This window comes from Rhyacophila brunnea, unplaced genomic scaffold, assembly GCF_057557595.1.
Source record: "Rhyacophila brunnea isolate RB1 unplaced genomic scaffold, BYU_Rbru_1.0 scaffold_4, whole genome shotgun sequence".
NCBI classification, from domain to species: Eukaryota; Metazoa; Arthropoda; class Insecta; order Trichoptera; family Rhyacophilidae; genus Rhyacophila; species Rhyacophila brunnea.
Window position 1 is genome coordinate 5,586,759 of NW_028233068.1, and position 20,923 is coordinate 5,607,681.

The 20,923-nt window shown below is 32.6% G+C and overlaps 1 protein-coding gene across 1 annotated transcript in view; it reads left to right on the forward strand.

Annotated features, from left to right (window-relative positions):
• The first annotated feature begins 8,097 nt into the window (after window positions 1–8,097).
• Window positions 8,098–20,923, forward strand: part of LOC147066745 (B-cell receptor CD22-like) — a 41,738-nt gene continuing 28,912 nt past the window's right edge. The window contains exons 1-6 of the mRNA XM_085954670.1: window positions 8,098–8,230; window positions 10,020–10,128; window positions 11,037–11,194; window positions 16,845–16,953; window positions 18,200–18,354; window positions 19,933–20,106. Of these exons, the coding sequence (XP_085810796.1) occupies window positions 8,098–8,230; window positions 10,020–10,128; window positions 11,037–11,194; window positions 16,845–16,953; window positions 18,200–18,354; window positions 19,933–20,106 (838 nt within the window). The remainder of the gene's footprint in view (window positions 8,231–10,019; window positions 10,129–11,036; window positions 11,195–16,844; window positions 16,954–18,199; window positions 18,355–19,932; window positions 20,107–20,923) is intronic.

The window sequence follows — 20,923 nt, forward strand, 5'->3', positions numbered from 1 at the left end:
ATAATCATAACTATTTAATAAAGAATTTCAAAAGATATTATGGTACTTAGGTATTAAAGGATTAACCTCACATTTTATCAATATTAAGAAAAATATGTCGAAAATAGAAAATAGTAAAAAAATGTTGATAGGTATTAATAATTAAAATATATATCAAGGATTACAACATTTGGTAGTTGTGAGAGAGTCCACTTAAATATTATATTGGGTTTCTACTACCATACTCCCGTACAATTTTTAAAATACGGCTATCAGCATCTCTAATTTTTTTTAATTTCATTGGTGGTTGATGTCCAGCCACTAAATGCTCCATATATACATCTCGACCTTTCTGTACCTTCCAAAGTCCATCAATGAATTTCCAAATACATGGATTTTTCATACCTAATTCTACTTGTAATCGGCGATGCGCTGCCTCCGAATAATTATTTGTTCGGTCTTCTCCATGCAACGTCCTCTCATGGAGATTCCATATACATGGTGAAAATAGAGGCTGGTACCTGCCAGTCTCGCGTCTATTCCGGCGGCCCATATACGTGTCCTCAAACCAATTAATTACAGGGCTTAACTCTAATGGTAAATGTTCATATAGCGCATCTAGATATACATCCAGGTCTTCAATTTTCACGAATGCCAGGGCAATTATCATTCGAGCTTTTAAACTAAAATCAGCATCATTATTAAATTCACTAAGTAGGCCCATATATGCCACATGTTTCCTTAAATTCTGTGAAAGATGAAAAAAACATCCTTTGATTGTCACACCTGGAAACATTTCTAATGCTGCGCTTATTGCTACCTGCTCAAAATCACAATTGATTGATTGAGGTCGCAGATTGGGCTGCAGCTCTTTAAGCGCAGCGAACATGCGAATATATGTTGTCCGTTTCTTATTAGGAAGAAGTGCATATATCACCGGTAATATGCCACCGTATCTCTCACACATTATAGTATACACTTGTGTAAACAATTTTGGTGCAATGGAATATGTACCATCCATATACCATACCTCACTCACATTTAAATGCTCAACCCAACTTTGCCTACCAAAAATCAAGATTCTATCTAACCCTTGTCCAATATCACATAATAAAAAAAATTCTCGTATTCCTGGTTGACACATGTATTGCTTATATACCTCTGGTACAGTAAGGCTTTCAAGATTTGAAGGATCTGTCGGATATGCATGTATATCCCTACGTTTCCGTCTGATCATTTTTCTCAATGCCGTATTATTGGGGATTCCAGCTTGCGACCCCAGTGAAGTCCCAACCAAACACTGGTTTATCACTCCTGTGGTGGCTTCTACAGAATTCTCCGCCCGTCGTTTAATTTCTGTCACTACTTTTGCTACCTCGACTCGAGCCGGTGAAGAGAAATGGGTGTGTTCATTAATTTTTTTACCACGACGCCAGCTTTAGTATGGATTCTCCCATTGCAAATTATTTTTTGTTCACATCGCCAAAATTTTAACAAATTATCCAATTTACTTATTTTATCGAAGGTATAAACAAATCCGTCACACTCTAACTTCCCATGCCGCGTTCGCTCATAATCTGCCCTTCCATTGCGAATATGGTATTTGTCACTAATTATTGTCACTTGAGTTTATTTATTTCGCAAATAATTTCACTAAAAATAACACTTTTAATTGTCAATGTCACTTATTATCAAATAAACGATTATATCGTAACACGAATTAATATTATTAATAGTTTAATTATTAATTTCACTTCAAACAATGCACTAATTTCTTTGTCAATACTATAAAATTCCTAAATTATTTCTTACTAATTGTTCACAATTATCATTTTACTGGAATGCCTACGATATTGAATAAGATGTCTTTTTTCTTAAACACGATTTAAAATACTGGATAAGTCAATCCTCCCAAGTAATCCTTTTATACCTTATCATATTATAGGTTACACAGTTTGAGGGTATCCATAATTTTACAAATGACATGTTTTTATTTGATATAAAGTTAAAAATCATACCTACATAATAATTAGTTAGTGGATACCTACAGGTTTTTTTAAATTATTTTATTTATAAAAAAATTGACAATTAGGTACCTTTTTATTGTTAAAGGTTTGTAAAATCAAATTAACTCTCGCATAGAATTCTTAAATCATTGGTTTTGTATGGCAAATAATTATATAATATAATGTATATTATTTACTGTATCTAATACCTCGTAAGTAATGTATTTATATTCTTATAAATATATAGGTTATTCAGTAGTAGGTCTACTTGGAGTTATACAAAAACCATCGGACGTATTGAGACATTTTTTAGTTGTGAAAGAGTCCATTTTAATATGCAATTGGATTTCTACAACCATAATCCTGTATATTTTTTTAATTCGGTTATCAGCACCTTTAAATGATTGTATTTCTGAGGCCTTTCTTTGTTCATTACATTAGAATCTACTAAATAAATAATATCTATACCTTAGAAGCAGATGGGTGCAACTGCCATATTCTCAATTTTTTTCAAAGAGCAAAAAAACAATTTATATTTTTGATGAATGTCTATAGCTAATAAGAACTAAAAACATAAACAAAAGGCGATCATCTTTTCTGTAAATTTAATTCATTAAAGCATTGTTAGAAAAAAAATTAAACGTTTAATTAAATTTAGAATATAAACTAAATTATTATTAAAATAAGCAGTAAGGATTTGCATCATATTGCCACTTACAATGATCAAAGAAAATGTCTATGACGAGGATTATACATTTTTTTTATTTTACCATATTTAGCTGTTATGAAAATTTGCCCCGAAAATATACTCCGAAATTATGGTCGTATACAAAGGTAAATAATCATTAGGTATTTTTTAAACATCTCAAAATACTAATACTAAGTAGATAATGCAAAAGTTAAAAGCATTATCCCTACAGCTGAATGAATCTAGATCAGTGATGGCGAACCTGTGACACTAGTGTCACGCGAGATGATTTTTCATGGCACGCGAATGTTTTATTTTGAAAAGTGAAAAAAACCTACAATAATTTAATAATATACAAGAAAGTTTTGCAAATAAAATAATGTTTTTATAAGTAAGTATATAATATTAAAAAATGATGACGACAGAGCAATGTTTTCTTCGGTTTTTAATATTATTTTTACCAATCAACGAAAGTCAGGCAAAAATGACAGATTAAAAATAAAAATATTCATCCAACAATGATGACAACTTGGTGAAATTTATCGGCAGTCATTCAAATATAAACAGCTGCTTATTATTTTACCTCAAATATAATCGCTAAAAACGGAAAACCGCTTAGTTAGTGATAGGGAATATAATAATATGAAAGAAGCGTTGCTAAATGCTTCCACGATCTCCTTGAAATTTTGAAAACAAGGAAAAAATTATTGAACGAATAAAAGATTAGCCTTCGGCTAGAAACACAGTAAAAATAGAATCTCAAGAACTCAATTATAATCTTTAAACTTTTTCAATAGCATTCTTAAAAACTGTTTTTCATTTTTTTCTCATAAATCTCGGTATGTCAGACAGTCGAACAATTATAATAAGGACATTTTGGCCCACGTACGTAAAAAGGTTCGCCAACCCTGATCGAAATAATACTATTAAACTTATTTTTTCTCAAAAAAAGGGGTTTTCAAACTGTGTTCACTCGTATAATTCTGTTTAATATAATATTTCTTTTATTAATTATGTTAACTGTAAATTCATGGTGTAAATGAATTCTATTATTGATTTAATTTAATAAAACGCAATTTTTATAGTACTGACTAGACTAGCCTCTGGCTGTAATGGCTGTAAATGTCCAGACTGTACTGTTTATGCGGTAGTATCGACTGTAAAATGATTTTTTAATTAAGAAGCTGCAAGGGTCAAACAAACGCTGGTATGTATGCGTGATAATGACTATTACGACTGTTATAATATACGAGAGGCATCCCGACAAAACCGCCTGGACATTGCCGCTTAACCAAACCCGCCCGTATCCGGGCTCGTCAATACCGCCCGGACAAATCCGCCTAGACAAAACCACCCGCAAAAAATACAAAAATATATAAAACAAGTGCTTTTTTGATTTTTCGAATTGCGAATCGATAGAAATTTATATACTTCAGTGTAATTTGAGATTGAATCCGTTGCAGCTATTAGTATAGTAATAACTTAAAGCATGTTAGGTTTCAGAAGACTAATTGCATCAAAGTGTAAATGTATCCAGTTAAACGGAAGACTGCAAGAGTTAATGCCTTTGTATGGTAGCATTTCTAATTTAGAATATTTAAGCAGATTAGCATACAATATTGAAATTTAATTTTTTATATCTTTATTTGTATTTCATCATTTCATCATCATCATCAGCCGGGGTCAATCCACTGCTGGATGAAGGCCTCTCCAAGCTTCTTCCAATTTTCTCGGTCCTGTGTCGTTTGCAGCCACGTATATCCGCCGAACTTCATCAGTTCGTCAATCTAGCGGCTTTCAGGGCGACCCTGTAGCCGTTTCGTGCCCCTTGGATACCATTGGATGACAGCATTTTCCAGCGGCCGTCATTTCGGCGAGAAATGTGCCCCGCCTATCTCCATTTTAGCTGTTTGGCGATGTCTATTACATCGCGTACTCCTGTCTGCTTCCTAACCCATTCGTTTCTCTTATGGTCCTTTCGCGTGATGCCCAAGATACACCTCTCCATGCCTCGCTGTGCGACGCTTAGACTTTGGACATCTCTCGTGTTGAGGGTCCATATCTCACAGCCATACGTGAGCACGGGCAGCACACATTGGCTGAACACCCTATGCTTAAGACATAATGGTAGGTCATTCTTAAAGATACTATTCAGACGTCTGAAAGCACTCCATCCCAGCTTTGTTCTGCGAGCAATTTCATCGTGAATGCTTCCGTTTATGGGCACCTGCTGTCCGAGATAGACGTAGCTGCTGACTTTATTTGTATATAATATCTTTATTCGTAAGTTTTTTTTTTATTTTTGTATCTAAAATATAATATTATGTAAAAATAAAAATTGTCTCTTGCCTAAATTGTTTTGGCGGTATTGTCGGGGCGACAATATCCGGGTGGTTTTATCGGGACCCCGTTATGAGAGGATAGTATTTGTGATAGTTTCACCTGTATTACACTACCGTTTCACTACACTACTGACCGAAATCAAAATTTGAAATACCACTTCGTGACAAAAATGTTGCGAATAAAAATATTTTTCAATTTCCAGTGTTGCCTACATCTGTGAAATTGTCTGATGTGGGGGGGCACGCCAACGATGGTGACAATGTGACAGTCTCATGCAGCTGTGACGGAGCAAATCCTCAGGCGACTCTTCAACTCTATATTAACGATATCATTGTTGAAGGATACTATAGCAAATATATACCGTACAAGGTGATGATACATCGTAATATATTGATTTTAGTTGTAGAAAATATAATTGTATCATTTAGATATTCCGAATTTTCTCGTTTAATATTGAAAACTATTATCGTCACCTTAATTGTGATTAAACATATGATTTTACATCTGCAAAATTCTGAGATACATGGGCATTTGAAAATTTTAAGTCTTAAACAATAATGTAAATTAGTTTGTATGTAGGTATATACTTACCCTTTAACAATTATAATAAAACCATGATAATATAGCAAAATATCACTCTTCACCACCATAAAATTGGGTATGTTAAAAGGCTTCTGTTAAAAAAAAAAACCTTTTTTTTATTGCGTATAATACCTAATCCATTCGCTACCAAGGCGGCGTTATATACAACAACATACTTTCTTAAAATAGTATTTCTAGGATTATTTCAATTAATAACAATTTATTTATTATTCTTAAATATTATATTTATTACATCCGGGAGTTAATGCACTTTATCGAATTATTATTATTTTGTCAATACGCACTATTTGCGCCAATTCCGATGTAAACTCCTACTAAACAGTTTCCAATTCTGTGTGTCTTCCGGGTACACAATAATTCAGTATCTAATTAACATTCAAATAGTAAGCACGTACAGGTATGATTAAAAATACCAAAATATGCAAATACAGTTCACTCCAAAACTATTGGTTGCAACCAATTTACAATAAGGGTAGTTTGACACAGCCTGAATAAATCGCGCACGTGTGTATGTGTGTGTAAGCCGTCGACGACGCGAAAGAGGAAAACCGGTGCTCGGAGTGCCTACCAATTACATAAGATGAGTACCCAGGGTGCCCCCAAGGCCTGAACAAAAACGATGCATAAGTGCGAGTGAGAAAGTATTCGGTACCCTTATAATCTCTGCGACACGCGCTAGAGTAAGATAAAAGGTTTACAGATCTGGGAGATGTTTTGCTACGGTGTAGCCGGCAATTCACTTATTGCATAACTAAGCGTCGATAACCGTGTTGCTAAAATTGCTATTTCTTGTGTTAAACATAAAGTCAGTAGTAAATATTTTTAGTTAATTAAGTAGAAAAGATGATTCTGTGTGTTGTATTAAAATATGGTAGCCGTACTGATAAGCAAGAAGATGGTATTACGTTTCATAGGTAAGTTGATACATGTTCGTGATAATTTATTTGTATATTATTATATATTTTAATATCAGTGACCTAGTGTTTCTTTAAAATAACTTAAATTATGGATATCTTTACCTAATGGATGCATTTTAACAGCTTAAAAATACTATATAACGTAAAAAAATAGAAAATTATATTTTAATTCTGAGCGTCAAGTGCGAGCACTTTGGGCGAGCACGAGCAAAATGGTCTATGGTCTCGAACATTTGTCGACGAATGCGTTCGCTCGCCCACAAATCAAACGCACGGCACGCGGTTTCATTTAGCAATGCAACGAGCGGCGTATAGATGTATCTATAGTCAATGGGTGCCCCAGTCCACCATACCCATCCTAAATTAACAGGCCATAAAATTATCACTACGCATATTATACAGATGTGTCCTAGTAAGGCGTCCGCATAAATGGTTCTCATCTATAAAACTTTTTTTTTTTTTTTAATAATTGGAGTATGAAATATTTATTTTAAAATAGATTCGAAACAAAACATTACATAGTGTATTAGTCATATTGTAATTTGTAGTTAGCTCGTAAACTTTCTTACTGTATATTTTTTACGAAATCTAATCTCAGCAATTTTAAATGCTGAAATAATTAAGGGGGGACATGCTCAACGTAGGTCAAAATGGAGCTTTTATTTCGTTTTAAAAGCATGATCCTGGACATTCCTTAAACGTTGTAGATAATCTATTTATATATTTTTGAAGCCTTATTATCCTTTATATTTATTTTAAACATTTGATGACTTCATAAAGTATTTTTATTAAGTACATAAAATAGTATTCTTTTAAACCTCTCGCTCTAATGTTGTAGAATATAGTCATATTGTACAGTGGTGCACCATTAGTACAATTTATGTCGACATTCAAAAAATTATATTGATAATCTCTGTGATCCCAAATTTGACAAGAATTAGGCATTTTATTATTCAAAAAATGGGCAAGATTAACACATTTGAAGATAATTCTAAAGATACTAATTATAAACTCAAGTGTGATTAACATCTTATGAATAATGATTGCTTTATAATAATTATTGACCTAAGAATAAGGTAGTGTTTTTTTGAAATACGACATTTCTTTTGGCATTCCCCAGTGGTTAAGCTACAACATACGGCCGTAGCCATAAATTGACAAACTAAAACTGAAGTAGGGAGTAAGATCAACGTGCCTGTTTGAACATGTACCCAACCGATTTTTAAAACGGTACATATTCAAACACGCGCATTAACATGATCTTACTCCTTACTCCTTACCTCATCAAATGTTTAAAATAAATATAAAGGATAATAAGGCTTCAAAATTATATAAATAGATTATCTACAACGTTTAAGGAATGTCCAGGATCATGCTTTTAAAATGCAATAAAAGCTCCATTTTGACTAACGCTGAGCATGTTCGCCCTTGGAGAGGTAGAAAGTAGAAATACTAATTTGAAACTGGACGTGGAAACTTACAAATAATCAGTGATTTCTCATTATGAGGTTATTGTTTTGAAAACTTGTTTTTACTTATTCATTTTTAGAATGATAGGACAATGTCAACAGAATTAACATATACTTTTGTGGTCAATCGGTTCAACAATGGCAATGTGATGAGATGTGAAGCAATCCAGGAGACATCTAGAACCAAGAAATCTCTGAGTGCATCGAAAATTTTGAATGTATATTGTAAGTTTGACAACAATATAATTATATTTATGTATAATAAATGAACTCATTAAGTTTTCAGCGATCATGACTAAATAACAATAATCCATTATTGTATAATAAATTTAAGAGTTTTATAGTGTAAACCTGTGTAGACTAGGGAATCCAATCCCAAACCAAAATTCTGATCCCGGGATTTCGGGATTACAATTTGACAATCCCGGGATTGACATTTTTTCCATTATTAATATAAAAAAAATATTTACAAATAACATTGATAAAATCGGTCAAAAATAAATCTAGTATAATTAATACTATTTAAGACATTTATTGTTAATATTGTATACGTTCAATCTTGGAAATACATAAGTATAATGGAGTAAATAATATTGTAATATAAATAATAATGCGATTTAAATATGAGATTGCTCTTTCTGATAGTAAAGACTTAATTAATGGGTTAGCGAGATTTAAAATAGTAAAGCAAATCATTGTCTTTCCGCTTCATAAATCTTATTAGTCAGAAATATGAAACTGCCGTAAAACGTATGAGATCATGGTGGAATGACATTGTCAATAGTGGCTAAGCATTGTTTTTTTCCAATCTTTCTCATTTTTATTAATGTATGTGAAAAATTTAAATGAATTGGTAACTTACACATGGGTATAAATCAAAATTCATTCAAACTCAGTTTTTTTCTAATGTAGTTATTTGTTATTAAAAGTATTTTTTCTGTTATATTTTCGTTTTTATTTTATTTTCCATAAAAATTGATAAAAAAATCAATCCCAAAAGTATCGGGATTATGTTTGTCAATCCCGGGATTCATAGGTATCTACAATAGCTCGGGATCCCGGGATTGGAATTCCTAGTGTAGACCTAATATGTTGAGCAAATGGCTAACATCCATTTCTCGTAAAAACCAAAATCTTTTAATACAAACCTCCACTCCGTGGAGTTCCATATGATCGTATTAGGATCTTACATGGTCAAAAGAAAGAAAAGACTTCTGGCTGTACATGTATGTGCCCGGTTAAAATATTTAAAATATTTTCTTAGATGGACGATAAAATATGAATGTAACAATTTAATAACTCTTAAAATCTTGTTTGTTTAAAATAATGTTATGTGTTTGGTCATGTTTACAGATGCTCCGACATTTTATATTTAAAAAACCGGTATTTCGCTATTGATAAATATTGGAATACCGGTATTGCAATCCCTAATTATACTGCATACATTTTTAGTGTGTTTACGTGCTTTAGTATTAAACTAGCACTTATCTGGGACATTTGCACTTACTTCGGTAAATACAAACTTCATATTACTCTGTATGTTAGAAAACATTCAGAAAAGATCCCCGTTTTTTAACAAAACGTGTGTTGATGTATAAATAAAAATCGTCAAACCGTCCATTAGTAATACACAATTCAATGCAAATTTTGTTTGCGTTAGAATTATCGAAAGTCCCAAGTATATAATAATATTATTTAATTTTTTTTTTCGACCATGTCCGATCCTAATAGGATCATATGGGGCTCCACAGAGTAGAGGTATGTATTAACAGATTTTGTTTTTTATGAGAAATGGATGTCAGCCACTTGCTCATCCTATTAGGTCCATACCCTGACTCACACACAAATTGGAAAACAATATGTGTACTTGCCAGACCCAGGATTCGAACCTGGGACCCACGGCGTGATAGTCCAACGCTTAAGCCGCGCGGCCACAGTGGGCGTATTATTTAATAAATACCTAAATTCCCGATCTAATTTTTGTTCCGTAATCATAACTGTTGTATCTTTTTAGATCGCCCTGGACAACCACATATCACTTATTTACGACGTAATATTTATTTAAACGAGACTATCAATCTCACTTGTAACCTTACTGATGAAGGAAACCCAAATACAAACAGGTGAGATTGGTTATTAATAATTATTAATATGAAATTCTACTCAATATTCAAATAAATTATTTATTTGTGTAAGGAGTTCGTTATATTATTATTATCTACTTTAGTAAGAAATTAAATAATAAGTGCTGTATTTTGTCATGAGGTAATGCATACTTACTCAGATTTAGCACATTTCAATTAATGTATTAATTGAATGTGCATTTACCTGACCAGCGCATATATTTTATACACAAGACTGCTTTCGGCCAATACGGCAGCTATCTAGGGTAAGTTTGTATCGAAGTAATTACTATTAGCACTTATTGTAACAGTTGCAATAAGTTAGATGTAATTGTTATAATAAGTGATATGTTTTGACAGCACCTCTTTTGGCTGTGGTAAATTTTAGAGCGATATAGATAGTTTTGACTGTTTAGACTGGCAACTTATTGCAATTTTTACAATAAGTGCTAATACTTCGATACAAACCTACCTTAGATAGCTGTCTTATGTATAGAATAGATGCGCTGAATCCATTATGTTATGATGGTTTGTTATTTATGTTAAAGCAGTTTCAAAGTCCACACTCGTCTTCAGAACGATATCTCAATAGATCTTTTGGCCTGTCACAAAACTATTTTGATGAATTTAACTTCTGCTAAACTCTAAAACTGCTAAAAATATAGCACCAGTATAAATTTTGAACTCAGACATTTTTCGTTTTTGATCTCCAGATTACTTTATACACTACATGAGCCACCTAGCGTTCACAACGTCACACGATAATAAATGATCATTTTTGACAGATTAACAAGCTCGCGGATTCCGATTTATTTTTTAGTTACCTCAATGAATATCACGTGGTCAACAGTTTTTCCTGTTTAAATTAATATGTAGGAATCTAAATAGGAATGAATATTTATTTTCAGGTACATTTGGAATTTAAATTCTCAAGAAATTATGGGAAGTGGACAAACTATAGAAGTTAACGCGTCGACAATGGAAGAGCAAAATAATTTCACTTGTCAAGCAGAAAATTTAATTGGTCCAGGGCCAGCAGCTGACCTCGTGCAAATAGGTGTTCTATGTCAGTACTTACTTACATTTAAATGTATTTTATCCTTTATCAGTATAATAAAATATCTACCTACTCAAAATTTGGCCACATCAGATATCCCTGGTACTGATTGGACGCCAACACTGAATAAAAAAATGAGTGGTGGCTGTAAGATGGTATTATTCATGAGTGTGGAGAATTATGGGATATACTTAAACACGTGTTAAAAATATATGCTATTTTCGATATTTACGTCTGTATCATAATATGTGTTAAGATTTGTCACGCAGCGAAACGAATCGCGCAGTCAATATTGGCATTATTTGAAAACATGGTGAGCTTTGTATTTCTTGCGTTAATTAGCGTGACAATTATTAAAGCACAGTATTATATCAAAACTTCTTTCAAAGTTTTAGTCTACAGGTGACTGACTTTCGCATTTTTATGTTATTCATTTACTACTACACCACCTTGAACAATGGCGTAGAACGTAGGTAGTGCTAAAGAAAATATTACCGGATTCCAGTTTTACTAAAGCATCTTACTAACCCCCCTTTTCAATCCCTACTTTTCAAAAGCATGACTGGCCATGAAAACTTTGCGGCCAAACTGCAGGGGTTTGGTTTGGCAAGACATGGGTCGGGTTGCTCATGTGGACACGACCAGCAGGACGCAGAGCACGTCCTGTGGGACTGTCTACTTATGGGCCCCGAACGAGCGGAGTTGTTTGCCCGGGTCCGACCTCATTCGGGCCCAATAGGAAACGCGGACAAGGTGGCAACCGAGGCCAATTTTGCGGCCTTTACTAAATTCGCCAGAGCGTACGGAGAGCGGGACACTCTCGACTCCCCTTGCGACTCTTCAAATTAAAGTCACTCTAATAGTTTCCATATAAATTAATATCATGCATTCGCACTTCGGTGCAAGGTTGCATCACCAGTCCCGTGCGGCTCTGCTCGGGACAAAATGAGGGCTTAAATTCTTTGATCTGGCACACGTAAGGGTTATGTTAGGCAGCCGCGTATGAGGTGGCTGCATATACATAATGGGTGCGGAGGTGAGAGTTTTTACACACCATGTTTTCAAAAGCATGTGTTTTTATATCGTCATGGATACATACCGAAATTTTCTTAATAACAATGACAAAGATTATCGATAGACCAAAAAACGAATTGACGGTCAATACATTTTCCCACAGTCACTTTGGAATTAAACTGATTATTCACGTCCCTCGCTTTTTGCATCCAGTCTCGTTTGTTTCTAAGTTAAAAATAACGAAAGACATAATTTTCTTTATTCACGTAACTCAAAACTATTGCGTGTAACATTGTATGTATTAATGAAAACACTTTGGATAGGTGCCGGAGCGCTGATTCAAGGCACTCCGGTTTCACTACACCACTGACCATGATATTGCTAGCACTCACAGAATGTAATACAATCGCCCATTATTGAACAAATTATATTATTTAATATCACGTGCCTTTACTGTGTAATGGTTTTGAAACTAAGTTATTTTTGTTCAATCTACTTTAACTGAGTCGTTGTTTCGGACTATAAACCATCTTCGGAATTAATAGTCATCAATAACTTTGTATTTTGGACCTATGCCTTATGTATCTTAATTAGTTTTTTTTTCATTTTCATGATCAATTTTCATGTAACAAAACAGTATTAATCAAAAAATATAATTTTAATTCTTTTAAATTTCATAAATAAAATCAACTATAAACGTAACACGTCTACTACATTTACAAGTCAGTACTGTGATAACAGACGGTTATAACTGCAGTTTTTTTCCACTTTTTAAGTTTTCTTTGATGATAAATGTTTCAAATTGTATACTCTTTATTGTGGCAAAATATTAGAGCTGCAATTTTATTGGTCACAAAGTAACATTAAAAAATATCTGCATTTGACCAAATGTGCAAAAAAGTTGATATGGCAAAAAGATAAATTTTATCTGCTTAAAATGCAAGATAAATAAAAATTCAAACTTTTTAAAAGAAATGATTTGAGGTTTGTGTTGGAATGCTAATTGCGCTTATTTTGATATAAAATACTTCAAAATATCTTTTAAACTAACTCTTGTCAGACTGATTTCAAAACTTTGTTTTTGCTCTCCTGTCAAATTGTGTAAACAGAAGTTATAACATAACCGTTTGCCATCGCAGTACCGAAGTATAAATGGACGTGTGTGTGATATTATTGCACAAATATTTTGACTGTGCGAACGACGATTTCTAGATTGATTACTTGCGCTATTTTCAATAAAGATTGCTACATTCTTAAATTTTACGTGCTATTTATTTGATTAAAAAATAGTAAAATCAGTGGCAATTTACAATATATTTTTAAGATGATACAAGAATCAGTGACACAAAAAATTGCAGGGGTTCTAAACAGTATTTTCAATACACAGCAAATATAATAAATAAAACAATCTACGATTATTTCAAAAGATATCTGTAAATCGTAAGGATATATCATTTATTATAATATATTATATATTTTTTTAAGTTACGTATCAATTTTTTTTAAATATTTTTATAAAACGAGATTCATCTATTCTGTCTGGCTACTATATCACAATATTATCGAGTTATTTATAATATAGCTATTATTTTTTTTGATTTATTTAGAAATTAGATCGACAATACATAAATTATAGCAATTTTCCTATACTACTATAATATACTACAACAATTGATAATCAGTCCGTGAGTAGTTGACTTTATTTTTTAACACGCATGACGTCGTATTTTCATACATCATTTTACATCTTTTCGTACATCTTTTTTTCCCACATTCGATTGTAATTATAATAGTTAAAAAAATAAATCATTCCAATCCAAAAATATTATTAAAAACAGCAATTAATTTGAATTTAGTAGTTATTCAAACCATTAAGATTTCATAGATTATATTATGTCAAATTAGAAAAGGTTTTTTAAATATCGAAAGAGGTACCGAAACACACCGTTAAATTATCGCCATAACTTAATATTACTAAGGACTATCTCTCAATAGATTGTCGTTAGATTGAGAACATTATTCCTGCCATATTTCAGCTCACTACCTTGAGCGATATAGCTAAATGTGTGTTTAAATATTATAAAAATATTTCTCTGAGCGACACAATATATTATATAGTGTAACGTATGCTCTCAATCAATTTCAGCCACACCACAGGTTGAATTAATCATTGATAATGAACAACCCGTAAAACTCGGTGATAAAAATGGAGTTACCTTTAGTTGTATACTAGTAAGTGGAAATCCGAAAAAGTTCGAGGAAGTTATTTGGTTACACAATGGGATAAATCATAGCGAACATTTATGCAGCCCGGAAAAAATAGGTATGTTTTTACCTTAATTAATAGTAGCTTGGTACATAATGTATAATATGAGAAAGTAATCAGGTATGTATATTTAATAATGAATGGCTAAACCCTACCACCTAGAAAGTCATCGAGCCGCCACTGCGAGCACATTCTACGTGAATGCAGGACCGACAGGTAATTGCTGAGGATCGAAAGGAGATGAGGGAAGCGGTATCGAAGTAGTTGGTGTGTGATATACCTACCAACTTTGGAGACTGAGACAAGGGATATAGATAGTTTCATTAATTTCAGTTGATTATTCATGTACAACTCTTGAACGAGATACTCTCAAACTCCAAAATATTGACAAAAATATGGCTGGAAACTATTCTTGCAAAGTGAAAACCGCAACAGGGTGGAGTAACTTGAGTAATGAAAAACAATTCGTCGTACATTGTGAGTATTTTTATCATGTTGACTTTATTTAATTAATGATATAACTATTTACTCAAATCTATATCATATAAAGTTTTCATATATTTTGTTTTTTAAATAAGTATTTAAGTACCTAATTTTATTGTTTTGTCATGTTTACAGATGCTCCAATAATTTCAATGCAAAATACCTCGAACATTACAATAGAAGAGTTTGATGATATTTCATTGCCTTGTCATTATGATGCCAATCCAAGAAATTTAACTAATGTCAAATGGTATGTACCTAAATTTTTAAATGATAATGAACATGTATTGAGTCCATTTCTAACAAAGCCTATGAACACACAATGTGGATAGGAGTAGGGATTGCAATACCGGTATTCAATTACTAATCGATACTGAAATACCGGTTTCAAAAATAAAGAATACCGGTATTTTCGGTATTAAGAAAGCATACACGTTTATGTTTTTCGAAAATAATTTGATGTTATTTTTTCATTACTTACTAAGTACTATAAATTGTATATCAAAATTGGTGTAGAAGTTGTTTGAAGACTGAAACTAACAAAAGTTAAGTAATATTAAAACAAAATCCCTCAAATTGTCACGATGAATTAACATTATTATTTCGAAGAAGAAAATATTCATGGCGAATATTTCCAATTTTTCTATTGATCCAACGTTGATACTGTTGATAGTATATACATCCAACAAACGTTGAATTTGAGAGACATTTTCCTGTACCCGGACTTATAGTAGGTACCTATTTGTAAAAATTAGCAGTTCCAAAATATTACTATCTATACATATTGATAAAAATCAATATTATAAAATATGTAAGTAGATATTTTAGGTTGCTATGAAATAGTGTTTTTTTTTAAAAATAATAGTCGCAATTTTTAATAGGTAGGTACTTTTTTCTATAATATGTTTTGACGAATACCGGTATTCAATAAGAAATACCGAAATACCGGTATTGATATATTCACTCGGTATTGCAATCCCTAGATAGGAGGTATCCGAACAAACATCTTACAAGTCAAGCTTTTGTACAAACCTAGATAGGTATACCAACTATCCAACCAACTACAGCAACTAAAGTACAATTGTTTATAAACTTTTCCCCCAGTAGAATTAATGCACAAGTACAAACATTTGTTACTGAACATTCTTACATCTGTAAACGATTTGTTACTGAAAAAAATAAATAGTTTTTATATCACGAACTGTGGGAGATTTAAGATTAAAATTGACCGATTATATACATAGTTAGGTAAGTACTTACCTACGAAAGTTAAATTAAAAATCGTATTGCTTATGTGCATTTTTTATTTAAAGCAATTCATTTTTTTTCAGATTTTGTTAGTTAACTATGAAATTTTGATAGGGGCGGGGGATGGAGATTTTTGAAGCGTTAAAGTAGGGCATGGCACAAATAAGGTTGGGAAACACAGTGCAAACGTAAACTCCAGAGCAGAGCTGTGAATTAAAATTACAAACGAAAAATTAGTTTAGTAGGTTGCTATTAAAAGCTTTTAGTCAATTTTCAATTTTAGGCTTTATAGTGGTACAACCTTCGCAGAGATTCTAACTCTTGAAGACCCAACACTAATTATTAAGAACGCGTCAAGAAATAATATTGGAAAATATAACTGTGCTCTGCAAAACGCAGTGGGATGGTCAAGATTCTCAACCAGCGTTAATGTTGATATCAGATGTAAGGTCATTTTTTTCATTTTATATTTTTATTTAATAGATAGATAATTATATAGATATACAATAAAAAATCGAAAATTGATTCGATTACTGTTGTAGTGTATCTATTATAATTAAGAATTGTCATTTCTACTTATACTTACTCTTATTATGAGAATGATTTTTCATACGCATCTAATTATAATAATTGTATTTCTTATTTAAGATAAGCCTGGACAACCAATTCTCACCTATTCGCCTCGAAAGATTTTCGCTAATCATAATTTTAATCTCACCTGTACCCTTAATGATGAAGGAAACCCGAAAGCAAACAGGTGAATATGATTAATAATTATTTTTAATAAACTAATAGGTAATAATATTAAATTCAAATAAATTGTATATATATTAATTGTGTGCAAATAAATCAAGCAACATAGGTATACATCAGTAGAGAGAGGTGGAGGTAGGCTGTTGAGATCCGACATAAATAGTGCACACTAAACTTTGTCATTCATACTTTTTTGTTTTCATTGAACTAAGAATACAAATCGCGGATGATTATGGTTAGTTTAAAAAAAAATCTGCCTAAACCAAACCATAATAGTTAAGGTATGTTATGGGCAAAATAGTGCACACTTTTTCAGACATAATTATTCGTTTTTCTTGATTTAAGAATATGTATTACAGATAAAGTTTAGTGTGCAGTATTTATTTCGTATCTTAACAGCCTATTTCCACCCTTCGCCACTGGTATATATTAACTATGTGTATATCATTTCACCGTACAAAAATTGTATGAGAAAAATCTTAAATAATGCTCCTTATAAATAAAATAAATGTATTTTTTACAATAATTGTCATTTGCTAAATTAATTAACTCGAACCACTTGAACCACAAAAACGATGTTTTGAACAAACTGTATTGAAAAAAACATTAAAATTGATTTAATTGTGCTAAGCATCACAATTCTACAAATACATAGCATATTATATGTTTAATCAACACATTATTTGCCTCCTAGTCTCAAGGTAGAACAATGTAGCCAGAAATATTACTATGTACTGTGACAACCCCGTATGGTCCCCATTTGGGGATGTCTTTGTGTATCTTGAGAAGCCCGAATCGGTATCGAAGCCAACAAATAATAACGGCTGATTGCGAAAATAGTTAAATAATGTATAATATCTGTCTAATAAATATCTGACCGGCAACATTCTCCAAAAAAAAATACGAATGGCACGGCTCAAAAAGGTAACCGTTTTTGTTTGAGCGGGAGAAGCTTCCTGCTGGACAAATCGCGAACACGCCGATTTCGTCCTCCGCAAAATTAAATTATAAAAATGTAACGATTATAATATTAACGTAAATAAACTCGCCATTTTCCATCATAATTCCGGTGTGTTAATTATCCACCTTCATATCCCGAACCCAGACGAAAAAAAACCATAACAAAACACAAAGTGACAGTTGAGAAATTCACACGCTAAATGGAGGGAAGTGATAGTACATATATAACCCGGTGTTTATCACGCATTCAAGATAAATATGTAAAAAGTAAAGATTTTTTTTATTTTCAGATTCATATGGTATGAAGATTCTCAAAAAATGTCAGGAGAAGAACAAAATATAACACTTCATCCGTCAACATTGAAGGAACAAATTAATTTTACCTGTCAGGCAGAAAATGAAATCGGTCCAGGGCCAGCCCACCTCGTGCAAATAAATGTTCTATGTCAGTACTATCATTTTAATAAATTTTATCATCATTATTAGTGTAATACTCGTACAATATATTCTGGTAAACTTGGTTGGGTTACACCCACGCGGCTTAAGCGTTGAACTATAATGCCGTGGGTCCCAGGCTCGAATCCTGGGTCTGGCGAGTACACATATTGTTTTTCAATTTGTATCTGTCAGGGTATGGACCTAATAGGTTGAGCAAGCGGCTGACATCCATTTCTCGTAATAAACCAAATCTGTTAATACAAACCTCTACTCTGTGGAAGCCCATATGATTATATTAGGATCGGACATGGTCGAAAGAAAAAGAAGAAAAAACTTGGATGGACATACAAAAAACTCAAAGTTATATTACGTCAGATACATGGCCCCCACATCCGAAAGCGGACCCCCAGGCTAGGATCTATGACGGGCTCCCCTACCTATCGCTAAGGTTAAGGGCAGTGTGATTTTTTACAGCAGTGTTCCCCAAATGGTTTCCACGGAACCCTAGGGCTAAGGGTATTCTGTGTATTTTTACCGATTTTTAAATGAATCCAGTTGATTTATTGAGTTGTCGGCACTCAGCATATTACGAAGCACTGATCGCGACCTCATTTTGTGATAGGTACCCAAGTAACATGAAACCCTTCGCCATATATTCACCAGAAAACACACAAAATAATTATATAACAAAATTATACGCGTGACACATATTTGTAAATGTTAATAATCATTTAGGAAATTAGCACCGCAGGCGACTTTTATTACTGTTAGAACAAATTTGTGGTGTGTTTTTCTCATTTAACTGGTCGACTTGCCACGCCGGGCCCCCTCTAAGCTCTGGCCCCCAGGCTAGAGCCCTGTCAGCCCCCCCCCCCCCCTTGTGGGGGCCATGGTCAGATATGTAGTACCAAGAAGTAAGCACTCGAAACTCTGAACATGCTCATAGACATTGTGGTCTATTACCTAGGGTTTACTCATACAACTTTAATTATTTCATAAAAAATAGATATTTGGACAAAAACGTCCACTTTAGATCGATGGCAACTATGTAGTCAAATTTTGTCAGACTGAGGATAACATATCTGCCAAATTTCATCTCCCTACTGAGATATCCTGGGTTCAAACAGCTAGCTCAGGATGGTATTAGAACCCGGAATGCACAAAATAAATCGTTTAAAAAAAAGTCTTAAGTGTTCTTGTGTGTTATTTATTCGGTGTCACAATTTAAACAGTGAATATAGCTTTGTTTGATTTTTGTATTAATTTGTCCTTATTGACACTTAAATTTTCTGCATACAGTTACATTTCTAGTTACATTTTTGTACATTTTATTTAGATAATATATTACATCCTTTATTCTTCACGATTTCGTTCTTCACCTTTTATTCTAATCTTACCAGGTTCGCGAGACTTGTTCTGAAAGATAATCGTATTAGTTAATCAAGGAGTTTGATCATGTGTAGCTCGGAAAATGATAATGGACAATCGTGGTTAGTCCAAACGTGTTATATTATATAGATGTTATCAAAATTGTATCAAATGATATAGGCATTATTGATAATAGTAATGTTCTTTAAACTTTCAGCCTTACCGCGTGTGAAATTGACCATGGATAAAGAAACCTTAACACTTGGTGATAAAAATGGAGTTACCTTGAGTTGCATACTATTAAGTGGAAATCCGAAAAATTTCGACGAAGTTATTTGGTTACACGATCAGGAAACTGTTAACTGGCCTTTATGCAATCCAAATCGAGAAGGTATGTTGTATATCTTAAATGATTACTATTGATTCTTGGAGGCGTCCTGTAGTATACATATGTTTCAACTGGGGATTCCAATCCCGGGATCCCGAGCTATTTTCGATACCTATGAATCCCGGGATTGATAAACATAATCCCGAAACTTTCGGGATTGATTTTTTTATCAATTTTTATGGAAAATAAAATAAAAACGAAAATATAACAGAAAAAATACTTTTAATAACAAATAACTACATTAAAAAAAAAACTGAGTTTGAATGATGTTTGATTTATACCCATGAGTAAGTTGCCGATTCATTTAATTTTTTCACATAAATTAATACAAATGAGAAAGATTGGAAAAAAACAATGCTTCGAACTATTAAAAAAGTAATTTCACCATGATCTCATACGTTTTACTGTAGTTTCATATTTGGCTGACTAATTAGATTTATGAAGCGGAAAGGGCATAAGTAAACCATGATTTGCTTTACTATTTTAAATCTCGCTAACCCATTTATAAAGTCTTTACTATCAGAAACAGCAATCTCGTATAAAATTTACATTATTATTTATATTACAATATTATTTACTCCATTAAACTTGTTTATTTCCAAGATTGAACGTATACAATATTAACAATAAATGTCTTAAATGGTATAAATTATACTAGATTTATTTTTAACCGATTTTATCAATGATATTTGTAAATACAAATATTTATTTTAACAATGGAAAAAAATTCCAATCCCGGGACCAGGAATTGTAATCCCGAAATCCGGGGATCAGAATTTTGGCTCGGGATTGGATTCCCTAGTTTCAACCAAGGCACGGA